Source organism: Mandrillus leucophaeus, unplaced genomic scaffold, assembly GCF_000951045.1.
Source record: "Mandrillus leucophaeus isolate KB7577 unplaced genomic scaffold, Mleu.le_1.0 Scaffold764, whole genome shotgun sequence".
In the NCBI taxonomy this organism is placed as follows: Eukaryota; Metazoa; Chordata; class Mammalia; order Primates; family Cercopithecidae; genus Mandrillus; species Mandrillus leucophaeus.
Genome location: NW_012108297.1, coordinates 996,459 through 1,016,285, shown reverse-complemented (window position 1 = coordinate 1,016,285; position 19,827 = coordinate 996,459). Strand labels below are relative to the sequence as shown.

General features: G+C 41.6%; 1 protein-coding gene and 1 pseudogene across 1 annotated transcript in view; both read left to right on the top strand.

Annotated features, from left to right (window-relative positions):
• The first annotated feature begins 805 nt into the window (after nt 1-805).
• LOC105529426 lies at nt 806-2,078 on the top strand (annotated as a pseudogene).
• Nucleotides 2,079-19,413: 17,335 nt separating this feature from the next.
• Nucleotides 19,414-19,827, top strand: part of TMEM150C (transmembrane protein 150C) — an 83,003-nt gene continuing 82,589 nt past the window's right edge. Inside the window, exon 1 of the mRNA XM_011966567.1 lies at nt 19,414-19,695. Coding sequence (XP_011821957.1) covers nt 19,616-19,695 — 80 coding nt within the window. The 5' untranslated portion in view covers nt 19,414-19,615. The remainder of the gene's footprint in view (nt 19,696-19,827) is intronic.

Sequence of the window (19,827 nt, the reverse complement as noted above, 5' to 3'; positions counted from 1 at the left end):
AGAGATAGAGATAGAGAGAGATAGAGAGAGATAGAGATAGAGAGAGAGAGAGATAGAGATAGAGAGATAGAGAGAGAGAGAGAGAGATATTTAACCTTAAATAGTTAAAAATACTTTTATGTCAAAAACATCAAAACCAAAGTCAAAAGGAAAGTAACAAACTAAAAAAAAATTTGTAAAATATATAGCAGAAAAGGGATTCTCGTCCCTGATATATAAAGACCTAAATTTTTTCCAATAGAAAAATAGTAGTCAGGGAAATGAAAAGAAAATATCACCTTGGCAATGTAAAAAGCTTTAAAAATAATGATAACAATCAGTCTTGGTGGGGTGTAGAGAAACTAGTATTTTCATATATTGCTGGTAGTGGTACAAATTGTTACCACCTTTTTAGAAAGATATCTGAAAATATATATGAACACTAAAAATATTTACCTTTGGCTGGGCGTGGTGGCTCATGCCTGTAACCCCAGCACTTTGGGAGACCAAGGCAGGCAGATCACTTGAGGTCAGGATCACTGGCCAACATGGTGAAACCCCATCTCTACTAAAAATACAAAAATTAGCTGGGTGTGGTGGCTATAATCCCAGCGCCTGTAACCCCAGCTACTCAGGAGGCTGAGGCATGGCATGAGAATTGCTTGAACCTGGGACGTAAAGGTTGCAGTGAGCCGAGATTATGCCACTGCACTCCAGCCTGGGCGACAGAGCGAGACTCCGTCCCCCTAAAAAAGAAAAATATCTACCTTTTGAATCAGAATCTCACATTTAGGAATTTTTTCGGAAATAAATGATTTTTGAATAAATGATTCGCTGTCAGAAACTGAAATACAACACTGGTGGAGGAGAACGGTTTGATTATTTGACAGATCTTGTGGAACATTACAAGAAGAATCCTATGGTGGAAACATTGGGTACAGTACTACAACTCAAGCAGCCCCTTAACATGACTTGTAGAAATGCTGCTGAAATAGAAAGCAGAGTTCGAGAACTAAGCAAATTAGCTGAGACCACAGATAAAGTCAAACAAGGCTTTTGGAAAGAATTTCAGACACTGCAACAACAGGAGTGCAAACTTCTTTACAGCTGAAAAGAGGGTTAAAAGTAAGAAAACAAAAACAAAAATAGATATTAAAAACATCCTGCCCTTTGATCATACCCGGGTTGTTGTTCTTGACGGTGATCCCAATGAGCCTGTTTCAGATTACATCAATGCAAATATCATCATGCCTGAATTTGAAACCAAGTGCAACAATTCGAAGCCCAAAAAGAGTTACACTGCCACACAAGGCTGCCTGCAAAACACAGTGAGTGACTTTTGGTGGATGGTGTTCCAAGAAAACTCCAGAGTGATTATCATGACAATGAAAGAAGTGGAGAGAGGAAAGAGTAAACGTGTCAAATACTGGCCTGATGAGTATGCTCTAAAGGAATATGGCGTCATGCCTGTTAGGAACATCAAAGAAAGCACCACTCATGACTATACGCTGAGAGAACTTAAACTTTCAAAAGTTGGACAAGGGAATATGGAGAGAACAGTCTGGCAATACCACTTTCGGACCTGGCCGGATCACGGAGTGCTCAGCAACCCCGGGGGCGTGCTAGACCTCCTGGAGAAGGTGCACCATAAGCAGGAGAGCATCATGGATGCAGGGCCGGTCGTGGTGCACTGCAGTGCTGGAATTGGCCGGACAGGGACTTTCATTGTGATTGATATTCTTATCGACATCATCAGAGGTGAAGGTGTTGACTGCAACATTGATGTTTCCCAAACCATCCAGATGGTGTGGTCCAAGAGGTCAGGGATGGTCCAGACAGAAGCATGGTACCGATTTATCTATATGGCAGTCCAGCGTTATATTGAAACACTACAGCGCAGGATTGAACAAAAGCAGAAAAGCAAGAGGAAAGGGAACGAATATACGAATATTAAGTATTCTCTAGCAGACCAGACGAGTGGAGACCAGAACCCCCTCCTGCCTTGTACTCCAATGCCACCCTGTGCAGAAATGAGAGAAGACAGGACTAGAATCTATGAAAACGTGGGCCTGATGCAACAGCAGAAAAGTTTCAGATGAGAAAACCTACCAAAACTTCAGCACAGAAATAGATGTGGACTTTCACCCTCTCCCTAGAAAGATCAAGAACAGACAGAAGAAAGTTGATGTGAAGACAGAACTTGGATTTGGAAGGCTTGCATTGTGGTTGACTACTTTTTGATAAGCAAAATTTGAAACCATTTAAAGACCACTGTATTTTAACTCAACAATACCTGCTTCCCAATTACTCATTTCCTCAGATAAGAAGAAATCATCTCCACAATGTAGACAACATTGTATTTTATAGAATTTCATTTTAAAGTGAGGAAGCAGTTAAATTGTGCACTATATTTTGCAGATTATGGGGATTCAAATTCTAGTTATAGGCTTTTTTTTCTTTTTATAACCTTAACCAGTTTAATTTTTTTTCCTCATTGTGGGGGATGATAAGAAGAAGAAAAGATTTGGGAAAATTAAGTATCAACATCCTAGAAAAGTGAGAACAATCTCATTTACCATCATGTATCCAGTAGTTGATAATTCATTTTGATGGCTTCTCTTTTTGGCCAAATGAGAATTAGGCCAGTGCCTGAGATTGTCAGAAGCTGACTGTTCTACCTTTGCATTGGCATTAAATAGTCATAGAAAAAGAATCACAGATATTTATGAATTAAGAGGTGTAGCTTTTTTTTCCCCCAGCCGATAGTTTAACTGTTGACTGAGAAGGTTGTGGTGGGAAAACGTTTGCCATATTTTCTTTGCATTTGAGTAATTGTCTTGGACTTAGAAAAAAGGCATCTATGAATGACCAGTGTTTTTGGTTGTCAAATGTTGCCAACAAGCTTACCCCAAAACTTTATTGGCTTAAAAAATGCCCCACCCCCAACTGTTCTTCAGGCTGAGCTGGGCTCAGCTGGGCTGTTCTTCTACCAACCTGCAGGTGGCCACTCATGTGGTCAGCAGGTCAGTGGAGAGACTGCGGTGGCTGGGCTTCTCTCTCTGCCTGCACTCCTGCATCTGTCCTTCTCTGTGTAATCTCTCTAAGTGGCCTTGCTGGCAGGGTAGCTAGACCTCTCACATGCAGCTCAGAGCTCCCAAGAGCTTGAAAGAAGTGGCCAGGCCTTCTGAAGGCTTAAGTCCAGAATTGTCGCAGCATCCTTTCTACTGCCCTCTATTGATGATGATGATGATGATGATGATGATGATGATTTTTTCTAATCAGAAGAGAGCTGGAGTATTACCTCTACTTACTAAACAAGTTACAAGCCCAGCCCAGATTCAAGAAAAGGGTGTGAAGTGGAGGTGCAGTTAATGGGGGGGCCACTAGTCTAACAGACGGTCACAACCCCTGCCATGGAAAACCAAGGATATTAGCAAAAGTAGAAGTTGCTAGTGACCTTGGGAAGCTGAAGCTGTTTACAGTAGCTGGGACAAGTTGAAAGTCAGACTGAGAAATAAAGAGAGGGCCTTCAAGAAGCTTCCTGAATGATTTCTGCCAGCCCTGAGCCTATTTTTAGAACCAGCATTTGGGGAAACTGATCTTGTGAGGATGGATATGTTTAGGGACACAGGGCTTTTGAAAGCAGCACCACCCGACTGGGGCACCCCCAGACTTGGGAAATGTGACTCTTTTAATGCCACTGGCTTTTAGTCAGGCCACAGTGAGAAGGAACAGCCCTAACAGGCCTCCAGTTGGGTTGAATGAACTCATTTTTGTTTTAGCCAACCGGTAAGATTTGCTAATGTTCTACCTTAAGAGCCTTCTCCAAAAACATCCCTCTTTGTCTCATGTGTTGAAACATCATTCAGTGTGGATATTTCAATGAAAATATCATTGGTTGACTTTTGTAATGGTAACAGTAATAAAATCTTTGCCGTGAAGTTAGAGTCTCTTTGGATTCTTCTGACTTTGGCTGCTGAAAGGAAGGCCGAGATCCAGCCCTGATAGTATTTCCTTTCTGAGGTCTCTCAGTCCCTTGAGACCCTGAGGTAGTTTGGCTGCCATTCTCACAGAAAAAATGTATATTAGACCCCACCCCCACCCCCAATATTCATTGAACATTGAATTGCTTCAGAACACAGGTTGACCTGAAGGTATTGCCTTATTAGGGAAGTGTCATGACTGCTGTCTTCTAGTCAAATTTGTAAAGAAAAAGATTCCAGTTCAGTATTTGTAGCAAGAAGCTTGAATCCTGTTCTTTTTATTGCATTGTGACATTGACTCATTCTCCATTTTGCTTTGGTTTTGTCTTGACTTGACTTTGCGGGTAAAGTCTTTCACCAGCACACAAGAGTTTGATTGTACAAATATATCTCCTGCATTAACATCTCTGCCTGTTGCTTAAGATCAATTGTTTTTATACTCAGAATGGAAATACCTGATCTTGGCTAGCTTTGTTTGTTACATTGATTTCATTTAGATTTCCCTCCACAAGGTCAGCAAACTATCACGTTCTTGTGTAAACTCAGGCCAAGGCCAGAGTTATCATAGTCCCTAGGCTGCTAAGGCTTATCGTGTGTTTGGTAAAAGGTGATTGCAGGTTCTCAGATGAGGTTACTTTAAATGGGATAGAATCAGGCAGAGTGACTGGGATGATGGAGAAAGCTCAAGCTGCAGGTTTTAAAAAAAGTTGTAGAAATGAAAAGTTCCAAAGACGTGGTTTCTGAAGAAGTCAGAGAACCGAGGGCCAGAGCAGTCCTTAATGGGTGAATCAGGTTATTTGGAAAGTCGGTGTGACAGACACATGGATGCCATCTACTTGCTAGTAGGTATTAAATATGCATAATATTCCACAGCTCACTGAGAATCTTAAAATTATAAGCAAAGGATTTTATATTTTGGGGTGAAAGAGTTATCTGGCACGTGGTATTGGGGTTTTTTAAAAAAGCTACATTTCACAGTGTTAATAACTTTTTTTAAAAAATAACTAAAAGGCACCTCATGTCTAGTGTGTGGCCTTTCTGAAACTTATGGTCATCTCTCCCACTGAAATCAAGGTCTTTTCAAATGTGGCTAAATGGGAATGAGAAAACATGGGTAGGACTTTCTTGGTGTGTGTGCATTCTTTAAAGAGCCCAGTTGCTTCAGGGAAAAAGCTAAGAAAATGGTCAAGATTATTTTTAGAGGTTATTTTATTGGGGATTTTAAGAACTAATGACATCTTGAGTTATTTTTAGTTCAGGGGGATGTGGAAAGGCTTGCAATTATGAAGTGTTTTGTTGTAACCTAGTATCCATAAGGGAAACTTAAGACTGTAGACATAACTACAAAGCCAGTGCAGCTTTTGGTTTCTGTATGTGGTTGGGGGAATCAAGTTTTACATTTGGCAAGCACATGGCCTCCCTGATGTCACGATGCCTTGGTTAGGATCTGTATTTGCTCTCAATTTTGTTGAAATCTTTTTTCCTTCTTCCTCTTGAAAAGTTCCAAAATACAGTTTATTGGATCATTCATCACTAAAAATGTGTTCCTTTTTCACTACAGGCAGTTCACACAAGGCAAAAACTATTAAACAGTTAGTTTTAGTGTGTCGTATAACTTTGCTGTATATTAAACTAATTTTGACAGGTTTTCATCCTAAGCCTCAAATCGTGTAATTAATAATTTGCCTGTTTATTTATGACCTAATTGTGATTCTTTTATTAATAAAAGCTAATGGGAAAAGGATCCCTGATTAATAAATAAATAAATAATAAATAAATAAACCACACATACGTAAGAGTGTGTGTGTGTGTGTATATATGTATATACTATACATCGTTACATTGTTAATAGTGGCAAAAAATGGAAACAGGTATTTACCAGTAGGGCTATGGCTAAATAAATTGTGACACAACCAAATTATGGAATATTATTCAGCTGGTAGAAATGACTGCTCAGCTCATTTTTTGAGGCCCCGATACCAAAACCAGACAGAAACATCAGAAGAAAAGAAAACTACAGACTGGTATGTCTTAGGAATATAGATAAAAAAATCTTCAACAACATGTTAGCAATCCAAGTCCAGCAGTGTATTGAAAAGATTATACATCATGACCAACCAGAATTTATTCCAGGAATGCAAAATTGATTTAACATCTGAAAATCAATCCATGTAACACATGAAATTAACCCATTTATGCCTGAAGTTGCAATTTTTTAAATTTTTGCAATCAGACCTTGGCAATGACCTTAAGCAGTAGGATATAAATAACTCCCACATGCTTAGGGTTCCAATAATGGAACACTAGGCATCAGTAGGCTAATAGAATTAAGGACAAAAGTATGATCATCTCAATAAACACAGAAGAAAGAATTGACAAAATCCAACACTGCTTCATGAAAAAAGCACTCAACAACTAGACTAGAAGAGTACTTGTGAAACTTGATAAAGGCCACCTACAAAAATCCCCACAGCTAACATAATATTCAATGATGAAAGGCTGAATGCTTTCCCCCAAGATCAGGAACAAAATAAAGATGTCCATTCTTGTCACTTCTATTCAACATTGTGCTGGAGGTTCTAGCCAGGGCAGTTAGGCAAGAAAAAGAAGTATCAGCATCCAAATAGAAAAAGGAAGGTGTAAAACTATCTCTATTTGCAGATGACATAATCCTGAATATAGGAAATCTTAGGGAATGCACGCGCACACACACAATACCAGAACTAACGAATAAGTTTAGCAAAATTGCAGGTTGCAAGATCAACATACAAAATCAATTGTGTTTCTGGCCAGGCACAGTGCCTCACGCCTGCAATCCCAGCACTTTGAGAGGCTGAGGTAGGCGGATCACTTGAGGTCAGGAGTTCGAGACCAGCCTGGCCAACATGGCAGAACCCTGTCTCTACTAAAAATACAAAAATTAGCCAGGCGTGGTGGTACACACCTGTAGTCCCAACTACTGAGGCAGGAGAATCTCTGGAACCTGAGAGGTGGAGGTTGCAGTGAGCCGAGATTGTGCCACTGCACTCTACCTTGGGTGACAGAGTGAATAAGACTCTGTCTCAAAGAAAAAAAAAATTCAATTGTGTTTCTATACACTAGCAACAAACAATCTGAAAACAAAATTATAAAAAACGATGTACTTACAATAGCATCAAAAATAATAAAATACTTAGGAATAAATTTAACAAAACAAATGCAAAACTTATATCTGAAAACTTCAAAACATTGTTGAAAGAAATTAAAGAAGACTTAGATAAACGGAAAAAAATTTCATGTTCATGAATTGGAAGACAAATATTGTTAAGATGGCAATATTCAATACAATCCCTTGCAAAACAACAGCTAGCTCCTTTGCCAAAACTGACAAATTGATTTAATAATTCATATGTAAATGGGAGGGACACAGAATAATCAAAATAATTTTGAAAGAGAATAAAGTCAGAGAATATCTTAGTCTGTTTTGTGCTGCTATAACAGGATAGCACATGCTGGGTATTCTGTGAACAGAAATTTATTGGCTCACTGTTCAGGAAGCTAGGAAGCCCAAGATCAAGGAGCCAGCATCTGACAAGGGCCTTCTTGCTGCATCATCCCATGGCAGAAGGGCAAAGAGAGGGCAAGAGGGGCAAAAAGATGGGACAGAAAAAGAGTGCAAAAGCGAGCAAGAGAGAAAGAGTGCATGTGAGCAGGAGAGCAAGAGGGGCAGAGCCCTCTTAGCCTAATCACCTACCATTAGGCCCTACCTCCCAACAATGCTGGGTTGGGGATTGAGTTTCTAATACATGCTCTTTCAGGGACACATTCAAACCGTAGTGGAGGACTCAGACCTCCGAATTTTAAAACTTACCACATTAATCAAGGCAGTGTGGTGCTGGCATAAGGTAAACAGATAAATCACAGAATCGAATTGAGAGTCCAGACACAAACCCTCACATTTATGGTCAATTGATTGTCAACAAGGGTGCCAAGACAGTCCAATGGGGAAAGGAAAATCTTTTCAACAAATGGTGCTGAGCCAAGTGGATAACTTCATGCAAAAGAATAAAGTTGGACCCTTTCCTCATGTCCTACACAAAAAATAACTCAAAATGGATCAAAGGCCTAAACGTAAGAGTTAAAACTATAAAACTCTTGGAAGAAAGTATAGGAGTAAATCTGGCGGCCTTGGGTTAGGCAAAGTCTTCTTAGATATGACACCAAAGACATTAGCAACAAAAGAAAAAATGTAGCTAATTTGGACTTCATCAAAATAAAAAACTTCTGTACTTCAAAGGATATCATTACAAAAGTGAAAAGACAACCAGAATAATAGGTTGTCATACATACATACATACGTATTTATTTATTTATTTATTTATTTATTTATTTATTTATTTATTTTGAGTCAGCGTCTCACTCTGTCACCCAGGCTGGAGTGCAGTGGCGCAATCTCGGCTCACTGCAATCTCCGCCTCCCGGGTTCAAGTGATTCTCCTGCCTCAGCCTCCCGAGTAGCTGGGACTACAGGCGCCCACCACCATGCCCGGCTAATTTTTTTGTATTTTGAGTAGAGACGGGGTTTCACCTTGTGAGCCAGGATGGTCTCGATCTCCTGATCTCGTGATCCGCCTACCTTGGCCTCCTAAAGTGCCAGGATTACAGGTGTGAGCCACCTCGCCTAGACAGGTTGTCATATATTTAATAAGAGACTTGTATGAAGAACCATCACAACTCAATAGTCAAAAGATAACTCAATTTAAAATGGGCAAAAAATCTGAGTAAATATTTCTTCAAAGAAGATATATGAATGGCCAGTAAGTGCATGAAAAGTGTTGAATATCATAGCCCTCAGGAAAATGCAAATCAAAACCACAGTGAGATACCACTTCACTCATTAGTATGGCTATAATTTTAAAAAGACTTAATGGACAATAACAATTGTTGGCAACTATATGGAGAAATAGAAATTCTCATACACTGCTGATGTTAATGTAAAATGGAGCCTCCAGGACAGTGAGCCAATACATTTCTGTTCACAGAATACCCAGTCTGTGCTATTCTGTTAGAGCAGCACAAAATGGACTAAGACATTCTCTGACTTTGGCAATTCTTCAAAAGGTTAAACATAGGGTTCTTGAATGACCCCAAAATTTCACTACTGTATATATAACCAAAAGAAATGAAAATGTATATCCACATGAAAACATGTACATGAATGTTCACAGCAGCATTACTTCTAATAGTCAAATGACGGAAACAACTCATGTGTCTACCAACAGATGAATGGATAAACAAAACGTGGTACATTCTTTCAATAGACTCTACTATTTGGCAAGAAAGCAATTAAGTACTGATGCATGCTACAATGTGCATGAATAAGTTAAAGAATCCAGAAACAAAAGATCATATATCATACAATTCTATTTATATGAAATATTAAGAATGGGAAAATCCATGGATACAAAAATTAGTTTAGTGGTTGTCCCTTGCAACCTTAATCTACTTTGGGGGGAAGCGGGAAATAATGGATATAGCATAACAGGACTGATAATAGGTATAGAATTTCTTTTTGAGGCAATGAAAATGTTCTAAAATTGACAGGGGTCATAATTGCCCAGTTGTGTACATATACTAAATATCATTGAATATACCATTAAATGGTATATTGTATGGTATATGAATTATATCTTAATAAAGCTGTGATTTTTAAAAAATAAATGAGTCAAATTTCTATGTATTGACTTGGAGGGATGTCCATGGTATACTTTTAAGTCAGAAAAGAGAGTTCTACAGTAATATACATACCATAATCCCACTTTTTGTTTTAAAATGTGAATATATATATGTACATGAACAAATTTTCAAAGGATGCATACCAGACTGTTTGTTCACACTGGAAGTAGGAAGGAAGGGGGTGGCAGCAAGGGGAGATTATTAACTTTTTATTAGACATATTTGGATTTTTTCACTTTTTTTTTTGAGACAGAGTCTTACTCTGTCACCCGAGTCATCTTGGCTTGCTGCAAACTCCGCTTCCTGGGTTCAAGTGAATCTCATGCCTCAGCCTCCTGGGTAGCTAGGATTACAGGCACGTGCCACCACGCCCAGCTTATTTTTGTAGTTTTTAGTAAAGAAGGGGTTTCACCATGTTGGTCAGGCTGGTCTCGAACTCCTGACCTCAAGTGATCCACCTGCCTCGGCCTTCCAAAGTGCTGGGATTACAGGTGTAAGCCACCGCACCTGGCCTTTTCACTATTTTTTTAGAAAAAACTTTAGGAAGTTGATTAATTTATAAAAGTTTTGGTATACTTGTTGAAAATAAATGCCTTTGGCCGGGCGCGGTGGCTCAAGCCTGTAATCCCAGCACCTTGGGAGGCCGAGATGGGTGGATCACGAGGTCAGGAGATCGAGACCATCCTGGCTAACACGGTGAAACCCCGTCTGTACTAAAAAATACAAAAAACTAGCCGGGCGAGGTGGCTGGCGCCTGTAGTCCCAGCTACTCAGGAGGCTGAGGCAGGAGAATGACGTGAACCCAGGAGGCGGAGCTTGCAGTGAGCTGAAATCTGGCCACTGCACTCCAGCCTGGGCGACAGAGCAAGACTCTGTCTCAAAAAAAAAAAAAAAAGAAAATAAATGCCTTTGACCAAAGATATTTAAAACCCAAGAAAGGATCCACCAGCATTCATGTAAGATTGTAACAACCGGATTTCTCCCTGTGAGTGACATTCATACAAGGTAACTCTGTTGCTTCCTACAGTTGCAAACACTAATGGATCTCCTTTTTTACCGTGCCAGTTAAACTGAACTCCAAACAATGGTTGGTTATGATGTTCCTCGAGATTGTTTATACATTTGAAAGAATATTTGCATTTCTTTGACTTCCATTTTCCCTTTCCCCAGCTTTTCCTTTCAGTTGCCTTTGGTGTGTTTGTAGGTGGATCAGGGCATTCAGTGTTTGTTAACACTTTCTATACTGACGGCGTCATCATTCTCATCTCCAAAGAGGTCCAGGTTGCTGTTCCGTCACTGCTTAGCTTCTCAGTTTCACTTTTTAATTGGGCATGTAGGATATGTATTTTTTTAAAGTGAAATAAAGAAAGAAAATCAAATCATTGAAAAAGAGAGTGGGGACAGAAAGAAAAGAAGATTGGAGCAGGGGAGAGAGTGGAGGCTGAGGGGAGCAAGTAGGGCAATTAAGCATACTAAAGGTGACCAGGACTTGCCCTAAAAGAGTAGAAATAAAAAGCACACAGACTCCCAGGATGCTGTAAAAGTACGATTAAGAAGTAGGACTTAATTCCTGAGTGAAGATGAGATGGTTTGAAGAGAAAAGGAGTTGTTGCTAACTCCCAGATTTCAGGCTGGTCTATGAATAAGGTGGCTTCCTAGAGTGTGGTTTTGAATTGGAGGTACTGGCTGGCTGATCACATAAAGACACAGGATGGATGAGTGGTTTGCAAAGAGATACCATTAGACGGAGGGAGAGACCAGTGGTAGAAGAGACAGGACCACGCGTAGGATGTTGAGGACCACGTCTGCACAAGAGGAGCTTCCTGTGAAGGAATATGTGAGAAGCAGTCAGAGAGGAAGAAGGAAATCCAGGAGATTGCAATGACATCCCAGGAACAAAAGGATGGGTGAGTTTCGAGGAGGACAACCAGGAGTCTGCAGCAGTTAGCTGAACTTGTGACCAAAGGGTCATTCACTGTAAAGCTACAAGGAGCATTTTTGACAGAGGAGGTGTGGAATTGAAAGACTAGTGGGGGCTGAAAGTAAAGCAAGGACTGAAAGTAAAGGGGAGGTAGCAAGTGAAAACTATACTTTTGAGAATGTTCTCATCGAAGGGAATGGAAGTGATGAAATTGGAGCTTGATTAAAAAGGCAGAATCTACGGAAGGTGTTTTTAGGATGGAGGAAATACCCATATGTTTGTAGGCTAAGTGGAATGACCACTTGAGAGGGAGGGATCAGGTACCAAAAGAGAGAGAGTATTAGGAGAGGACAGAATGAAGAATAACAGCTGATAGAGTTTGGCTTGGGAATAAACGCTTCTTCTTTATTCTTCTAAGAGGGTGGAGAGAGAAAGAGAGATGAAAAAAAGATACTTTTTGGTGGAGAGAAGTTGAGAATATTTTCCAAGAGCCCCCAATCAGGGATGATATTTAAAATATGTAACAACCAGTGCAGAAAAGACACCAGCCTGTCAGACACTGGCTGCCCACCTCAGCAGATCCAGGAGGCCTCCTTCTCCATTTGCTGTTAACTCTTTAGTTGCCGGATCATAGCAAAGTCTCAGGGTAAAGACTGGGCAGTTGAGTGGCAGACAGCAGAGTGGGACAATAAAACAATCAGGCTGAAGCAAGAGCACTTGCTTAGAACTTTAAAAAACTGAATAAGAATTACTAAAAGTCCTCAAAAAAGGATATCATACTGCAAAATAATTAGTAATCAGCTCTCTAATTTAGGAGGTTTTTTTAAATCAATAGAGAATGGATGACTTCCATAAGCTTAATGCATGTTGGCAAAAAGTCTAAAGAGGGGACTGATTAAAATCAAAATTGCTTGCTCTTTTGGCTTATTCTCTTGTAGCAGACAAGAATCTCCTAGCTAAAATAGGGAAAAAGGAGTAAAATAGGGAAAATTTCAGAACACAGGATCCGGTTTTCATTTGCAGCTCTGCCTCTGAACACCAGTCGCAGATGGCTTTGCAACTCTGTTTCTCACCGAAGGAGGATGGCAGGAGTGATACAGGAATTCAGAGAATAAAGGAAAATGCTCCGGAATTCCCAGATCACAATTGCCAAGTGCATAATGTGGAAACTGCCACCAAGGTAACATGTCACCTCCAAAGGAAGGCATCACTGTGCTTGTCAGTACCTCATTTTGGAAATACTTCTTCCTTATCATTCCAAACCACTGCAGCGATCTCACGCCAGATATGCTGGTCTGACGGCTGCTCACCTGTGGAACAGTCTGAAAACTTTGTCCTTGATCTGTGGTGTGCTGTAGCCTTTCCAAATAGAATTTTCTTACAGAAAGAGGCCTTGACAATCATCTTATCCAGGCCCTTTAGAGATGAGGAAACTACAGCAGATGCTTATTTAATAGAAGGTTAAGCAACATTTAGATTCCTGACTCTTTTAATCCAGTATCCTTATTTCTAACTTAGTTGTTGGAAAGCTTAAACTATAATTTATATACATACAAAGGGAATTTCTTGACATACATGACATGCTAATAATTCAGGTAAGATGCCAGAATGAGACATCCTCAGAGGTTTTAAGATATAATATGGAGTGCATTGTATCTGAATGAATAGCTGATATGCTGACCCAGCTGGGCTCGTGGGTACAGTCAGAATGCAGCTGTATTCTCTTCCATTACATCTGCTCTATGGGGCCTGTTTTCCTGTCCCTCAGATGACTGAATACACAGGCCCTGTGACATTTTAGGCTACTCCCAAATAATTAAAAGACCTCTGATTACTTTTAGCCAAAAATATACTCTCATTTCAGTAATTAACATGCATAGTACAGGTCGAGCGTGGTGGCTCATGCCTGTAATCCCAACACTTTGGGAGGTCAAAGTATGCGGATCATTTGAAGTCAGGAGTTTGAGACCAGCCTGGCCAACATGGTGAAACCTCATCTCTACCAAAAATATTAAAAATTCACTGGGCATGATGGCACACACCTGTGATCCCAGCTATTTGGGAGGCTGAGGTGGGAGGATCACTTGAACCGGGAGGCAGAGGTTGTGGTCAACAGAGATTGCGCCACTGCACTCCAGCCTGGGTGATAGAGTGAGACTCCGTCTCAAAAACAAGAAAAAAAAAGGTTGTTAGAAGAGATAAGATACAGGCATACCTTGGAGATATTGTAGGTTCAATTCCAAACTACTGTAATAAGGAGAATATTTCAATAAAGCAAGTGTCTCTCTCTCTCTCACACACGCACAAATATATATGCATAGTGCAATTTTAGCCAGAAATTCATTTTTAGGTATGTACCCAAAGGAATATAAATCATTCTACCATAAAAACACATGGACCTGTATGTTCATTGCAGCACTATTCACAATAGCAAAGTCAGGGAATCAACCTAAATGCCCATCAACAGTAGACTGGGATGGGCATGGCGGCTCAAGCCTATAATCCCGGCATTTTGGGAGGCCGAGGCGAGCGGATCACTTGAGCTCAGGAGTTTAAGACCAGCCCGGCCAACGTGGCGAAACCCTGTCTCTACTAACAGCACAAAAAATTAGCTGGGCATGGTGGTACATGCCTGTAATCCCAGCAACACAACAGGCTGAGGCAGTGCTTGAACCCAGGAGGCGGAGGTAGTGGTGAGCCAAGATTGTGCCACTGCACTCCAGCCTGGGCGACAGAGTGAAACTGTCTCAAAAAAAAAAAAAAAAAAAAGAAAAGAAAAGAAAAGAGAAGAAAAAGAAAAAAAATAGACTGGATAAAGAAAATATGGTACATATACACCATGGAATATTATGCAGCCATAAAAAAGAATAAGATCATGTCCTTTGCAGCAACATAGGTGGAGCTGGAGGCCATAATCCTAAACAAATTAACGCAAGAACAGAAAACCAGACACCGCATATTCTCGCTTAGAAGTGTAAGCTAAACATTGAATACACATAGACAGAAAGAAGTGAACAACAGACATGGAGCCTACTTGAGTGTGGCAGGTGCGAGGAGGGACAGGATTGAAAAACTCCCTATTGAATACTATGCTTTTACCTGGGTGACAAAATAATCTGTACATCAAACCCCTGTGACACGCCGTTTACCTATATAACAAACCTGCACATGTACCCCTGAACCTAGAAGTGTTTTTAAAAATGTGTGGTACAGTAAAATAATCTTAAAAATTCCACACTTCAGTGGGAAAAGGTGAGTAATGGTAGGCTTCCTGTGTTTTCCTTCCAGCCTAGTGCTTCCACCTCTTTCTACTCTCACTGGCTACCCAGTTCCTCCAGGATGGTAGAGGGGAAGAAAGAGCTGAGGAGTCGGAAAGGTGTTGGATGGCTCTGGCTACCATGGCTACCTCTGGCCATGGCAGATGTTTCCAGCTGACGCTTTCTCTTATGAGCCCTGTGGTGGGTTTGTTGGACATCACTTACCACAGCCACCCTGCTGGGGAGCTTCTTACCACCCATTCATCCCCTTGGCATGAGCAGGTTCATTTTGCCTTTGCTTCGTTGCTTTAGAGCTTTACCCTGGACCCTGAACATTTGGAGGCAAACCTCTGGCCTCTTGCTGCAGAGACCCCTGCCTTTCCAAGCAATCCTCTTGGGTACAGTCAAGGCCAATCCTGCCCTGTGTCACTCTCTTAGACTTGTCTTCTGTGAGAGTAAATTACTTCCCCGACCACAGTCTCTACCTGATATTCAGGCCACTTTTGCTAACTCTGGTCCTTTAGGTTTCTCAGGCATGAGCCAGGCACCAGTCCGTGGTACTCCCCAAACTGCAGGGGACATCCACGGAGCTCTCCAAGAGGTCTTCCTGAAGTCTTTCTCACCAGACTTAAGGTGAGAGAAAAACCCCGTTCCCCTCCCTGTGGTAAGTGCAGAGAAAGGGCCTCTTAGAACGCCTATGACAGAGTAAACAAGAAATTCAGGAACACTCCTTTGCAAATCCTACATAGTAGTCCAGAACTTTGTTTGGAATGTGAGTGTGGTTGACAACTATTATCTGAGCCCTCTCTCAAAATGGGACTAAAATAAAAGCTTCCATTTAACATCCTGTGACCAGATGTATTCTCACGATCATTCCAATTGCTCTTACAAGGTTTTGTGTAATAGACAGTTTTGATAACAATAAAATGCCATTCCAATGAGACGGAGTCTCACTCTGTCCCCAGGTTGGAGTACAGTGGTGTGATCTCGGCCCACTGCAACCTCCCACTCCCTGGTTCAAGCGATTCTCCTGCCTCAGCCTCCTGAGTAGCTGGGATTACAGGCATGCACCATCACACCCAGCTAATTTTTTGTATTTTTAGTGGAGACAGGGTTTCACCATGTTGGCCATGATGGTCTCGATCTTCTTACCTCGTGATCCGCCTGCCTCAGCCTCCCAAAGTGCTGGGATTACAGGCGTGAGCCACTGCGCCTGGCTGACTTTATTGTTTATCAGAGACTACTTGGATTACCAGTTGTTGGATAAGGTTTGACAATAACTTTGTTATACAGAGATTTTTATTATAATGAGAGTCATTGCAATTGGACCAGCAGCAGGGATTTACAGAATCCCTGAGAGCGTTATTTATGAGCTGTGCTTCTCAATTCTGTTTTTTCAAATGAATTAGGGAAGTGATTTGAATCATAAAACAACAAAAACAAATTGACTGCCCAAGACAAAGAAAATGAGCAAGAATATAAAATTTCTTTGTAATTCTAAATGTTGTGTAGTGGTTTCAGTTAGATGATAAATTCATTTATATCAGGAAAAACTACTCCCCTCCCCCCAACTCAGATAGATGGATGTTTGTGTTGTTCACCACAGTTAGGACATCAACCTTGTAGAACAACACGGTGTCGAAATCAGGATGCCTCATTGTGGTTCTGTAGAATGTTGATGTCTCTGAGTGTGAATCTCCATTTGACACAAAATTTTACAAAGTTTGTGGCTGGCAACTCTTTCTGGGCCTTATACTCTATTTCTTTCATGCCCCGGTCTCTAACTCTGTGCTTGGCTCTTTCCTCACAGCCTGAATCATTTTGGAACATATCAACAGATTATTTAAAGGTACAAAATGAACATTTGTATGTATTTTTTAAAAAGACAGCCAGTTGTGATCAAACTCCTTACCATCGGTAGGACACACACGAGAGTTCTGAGATCAGAGGAAGAGAGTTCACATATGAGAAGGCAGAACCAAGCTCAATGGTGTAGGGGTTCTTGGGAACAGGGCGAGTGCTGCAGGTGTTAGACAGAGAACCTAAACCCTTCACCACCAATAGCTATTCCAGAGACGGTCTTTGAATTGGAGGCAGAAGTGGACAGAACCTTTATTCAATGTCACATTTTACAATGGATCAATGTGACAACCTCCCAAGTGATGCCAAGGAACAGCACATCCTCCGAGAGCTAGCTTCCTATAAAAAGGAGTAAGAAGAGGATGTAGGAAGATCCTCACAAATATGTGCTTACCTCATCAACACAACAATTCCTAACTCTCACTCCCCAAATACTCAGGACCAAGCTGCCTTGGGGCCTTTACTGGTCTTTGTGAGGTAGAAGCAAGTGCTGGCTGGAAGCCTTCAGAGATTCATTTAAAATTCATCCCCCCGAAAAAATACTCAAAAGAAAAAAGAGACAACCAGTTCTGGAAAAGTATTTCAGTCTTACACCCATATGTGATTTAAAATATCCAAGGTCATATTGAGTACATGGTGGACAACAAATTTTAACAGATGGAATACCAAGAAAAAGGCACAGAGAAACCCGTGTTTTGCTTGTACTCTCGAAGCTTCACTCGAACTCTCATGACATTCACAGAATCTGCTTATAGCAACCAACTCTCCTTCATGGCCAGCATTTTAACATACAATTTCAGCTGGTAATATCACTGTCAGGAATGTAATTCATTCCTGACTTTTTGGGTTTATTTGGAGATGAAGGCGGTGGTGATTTAGTGGTGCTGAGGAATGGCACTGAGCCTGCGATCCTCACAAACTCAAGTTGGTTTTTTTTAGGAAACACAGGCCTGGCTCTAAATGAAAATGAAAATGTTGAAATAAATTAAACCTGGTGCAAAGACTCTCAATCCTTCCACAAAAAAATGGGGGAGAGGAAAGTAAGGGCATTTTACAAATTGGGAGCCCTATTCCCAAGAAAGGCAGTGACATGGCATGGCCACGTCAGAATCACCTACAGTTCTATGTCAGAATCACCTACAGTTCTTTGTCAGAATACCTATGTTCTGGTTTCCCTCACCATCACCTTCAATCAGGTTTTGACTCTGGGTCTGAGGTGAACCCAGGCATCTCTATTTTTTCTAAAGCCTCCACTGGTGATTCTGATGTAAAAACAGAATACCGCTTCTGTGTTTGAGGGACAGCTAATTATTTGGCTGGGTCTAGTTCCGAAAGAATGAATTGGAAGGTCTAGCTAGAGGACTCTTTCCATTATTGCAGAGAGAAATGAATGGCATGGGGACAGGGAGTAGACGTATTATCAGAGGTGGGGTTCATGGATGGGCCTCAAGCAATTCTTAACTTTGGGGCAGTCAGACCACTTTGAGGGTCTGATTCATGTGTAGTTACTCTCCTCAGAAAAATACTCATAAGCTAATCCCCCAAAAATAATAAATTCATTTATATCAGGAAAAACCACCCCCCACCCTCCAACTCAAATAGATGGATGTTTGTGCTGTTCACACAAACTGTTCCCACAAAATTGAGCATATACTTTCAAGAGAGTCTAGACTCTCTTGAAGTTTTTGCTTTTGCTGTTTTAATTGAATGGATAACTGTCTCACTCATTAAAATAAGGAAAACAAGAGAAGGCAAGATCCCTGGTCTCAGGAAGCTTACAGTCTAGTAGCCAGGAGAAAACAAGAAATCAATATACAGAAAAAACAACAACAAAAAAAATCAATATACACATAGTAGACGATAATCACAAGAATTGTGGGAAAGGGAGAGTTCTGGAACCGAACATTAATTGCAGAATTTGAACATGCCGAATTGGAGAAGATTCTTAGAAACACCTGGTTGGGCCTGGCGCGGTGGCTCACTCCTGTAATCCCAGCACTTTGGGAGGCTGAGGCGGGCAGAGCACTTGAGGCCAGGAGTTTTGAGACCAGCCTGGCCAACGCGGCGAAACCCCGCCTCTACTGAAAATACAAAAATTAATCGGGCATGGTGGCGGTCGCCTGTAATCCCAACTACTCAGGAGGCTGAGGCGACAGAATCGCTTGAACCCGAGAGGCAGAGGTTACAGTGAGCCGACATTGCGCCACTACTCCAGCCTGGGCGACAGAGCAAGACTCCGTCAAAAAAAAAAAAAAAAAAAAAGGAAAAAGAAAAAAAAGGAATGCCTGCTTGGAGAGACAGCAGTTTAAAGGAGACAGGTGTGGTACGGAAGCCCCCAGAAGAATGGAGGGCAGACTGACAAAGGCGGGTTGATAAAGGAGAGCCCCCTGTGGGAGGCCAGAGAGGCTGTGTTTGGAACCTAGGCTCATCATGAGCCTGAGATAAAAGTGGCATTGATCCATGCTGCTGCAAGAGATCACTGACATGGTGCCATGGGGTCCCATGGTAGGTTGGGGGTCTGGGGTGGGGGAAGCTGTCAAAACGCTGATGAACATAGTTTATGACGGACTCAGACGAGACCCGGGGAGGAAAGCTGCAAGCTGGCGCTGGGAGGGCGGCCTTGGTGTCTGCTGTTCATTGCCAGGGTCAGAAGTTGGCTCTGTGTTTGTTCAACAGGATGGTAAAACAAAAACAAAACAAACAAACAAACAAAAAAACGCGGGACAGCGCTGAGTGGAGGAGAACTACATTCAGCCAATGGGCATGAAAACGAATTTTAGCTGCTTTGTGCAAAAACCCTAGGTGTGCGGACGAAAGGGAGCCAGGCAGAAGGTTACAACAGGTCAGGAATAAATAACCACCAGGCGGAGGATCCCAGATTCCGTCCTTCCTTTTGTTGGATGAGGAGTGCCAGGCAAACGCGTCCACAAAGGCTTCGGAAGGAAGCGGCTCGCCTGTCCACACCCGGCTCCTGCCCCGGGTGACTATTAGGGGCCCCGCGGGGGTGGCATAAGCCCGAGACCCAGGGGATCAACTCTCCCCGAAGGCCTAGCAGCGGGGACCCCAGAATAAGTCGGGGGCGGGCCCCGGCGCGGCAGGAGGGGGCCGGGCG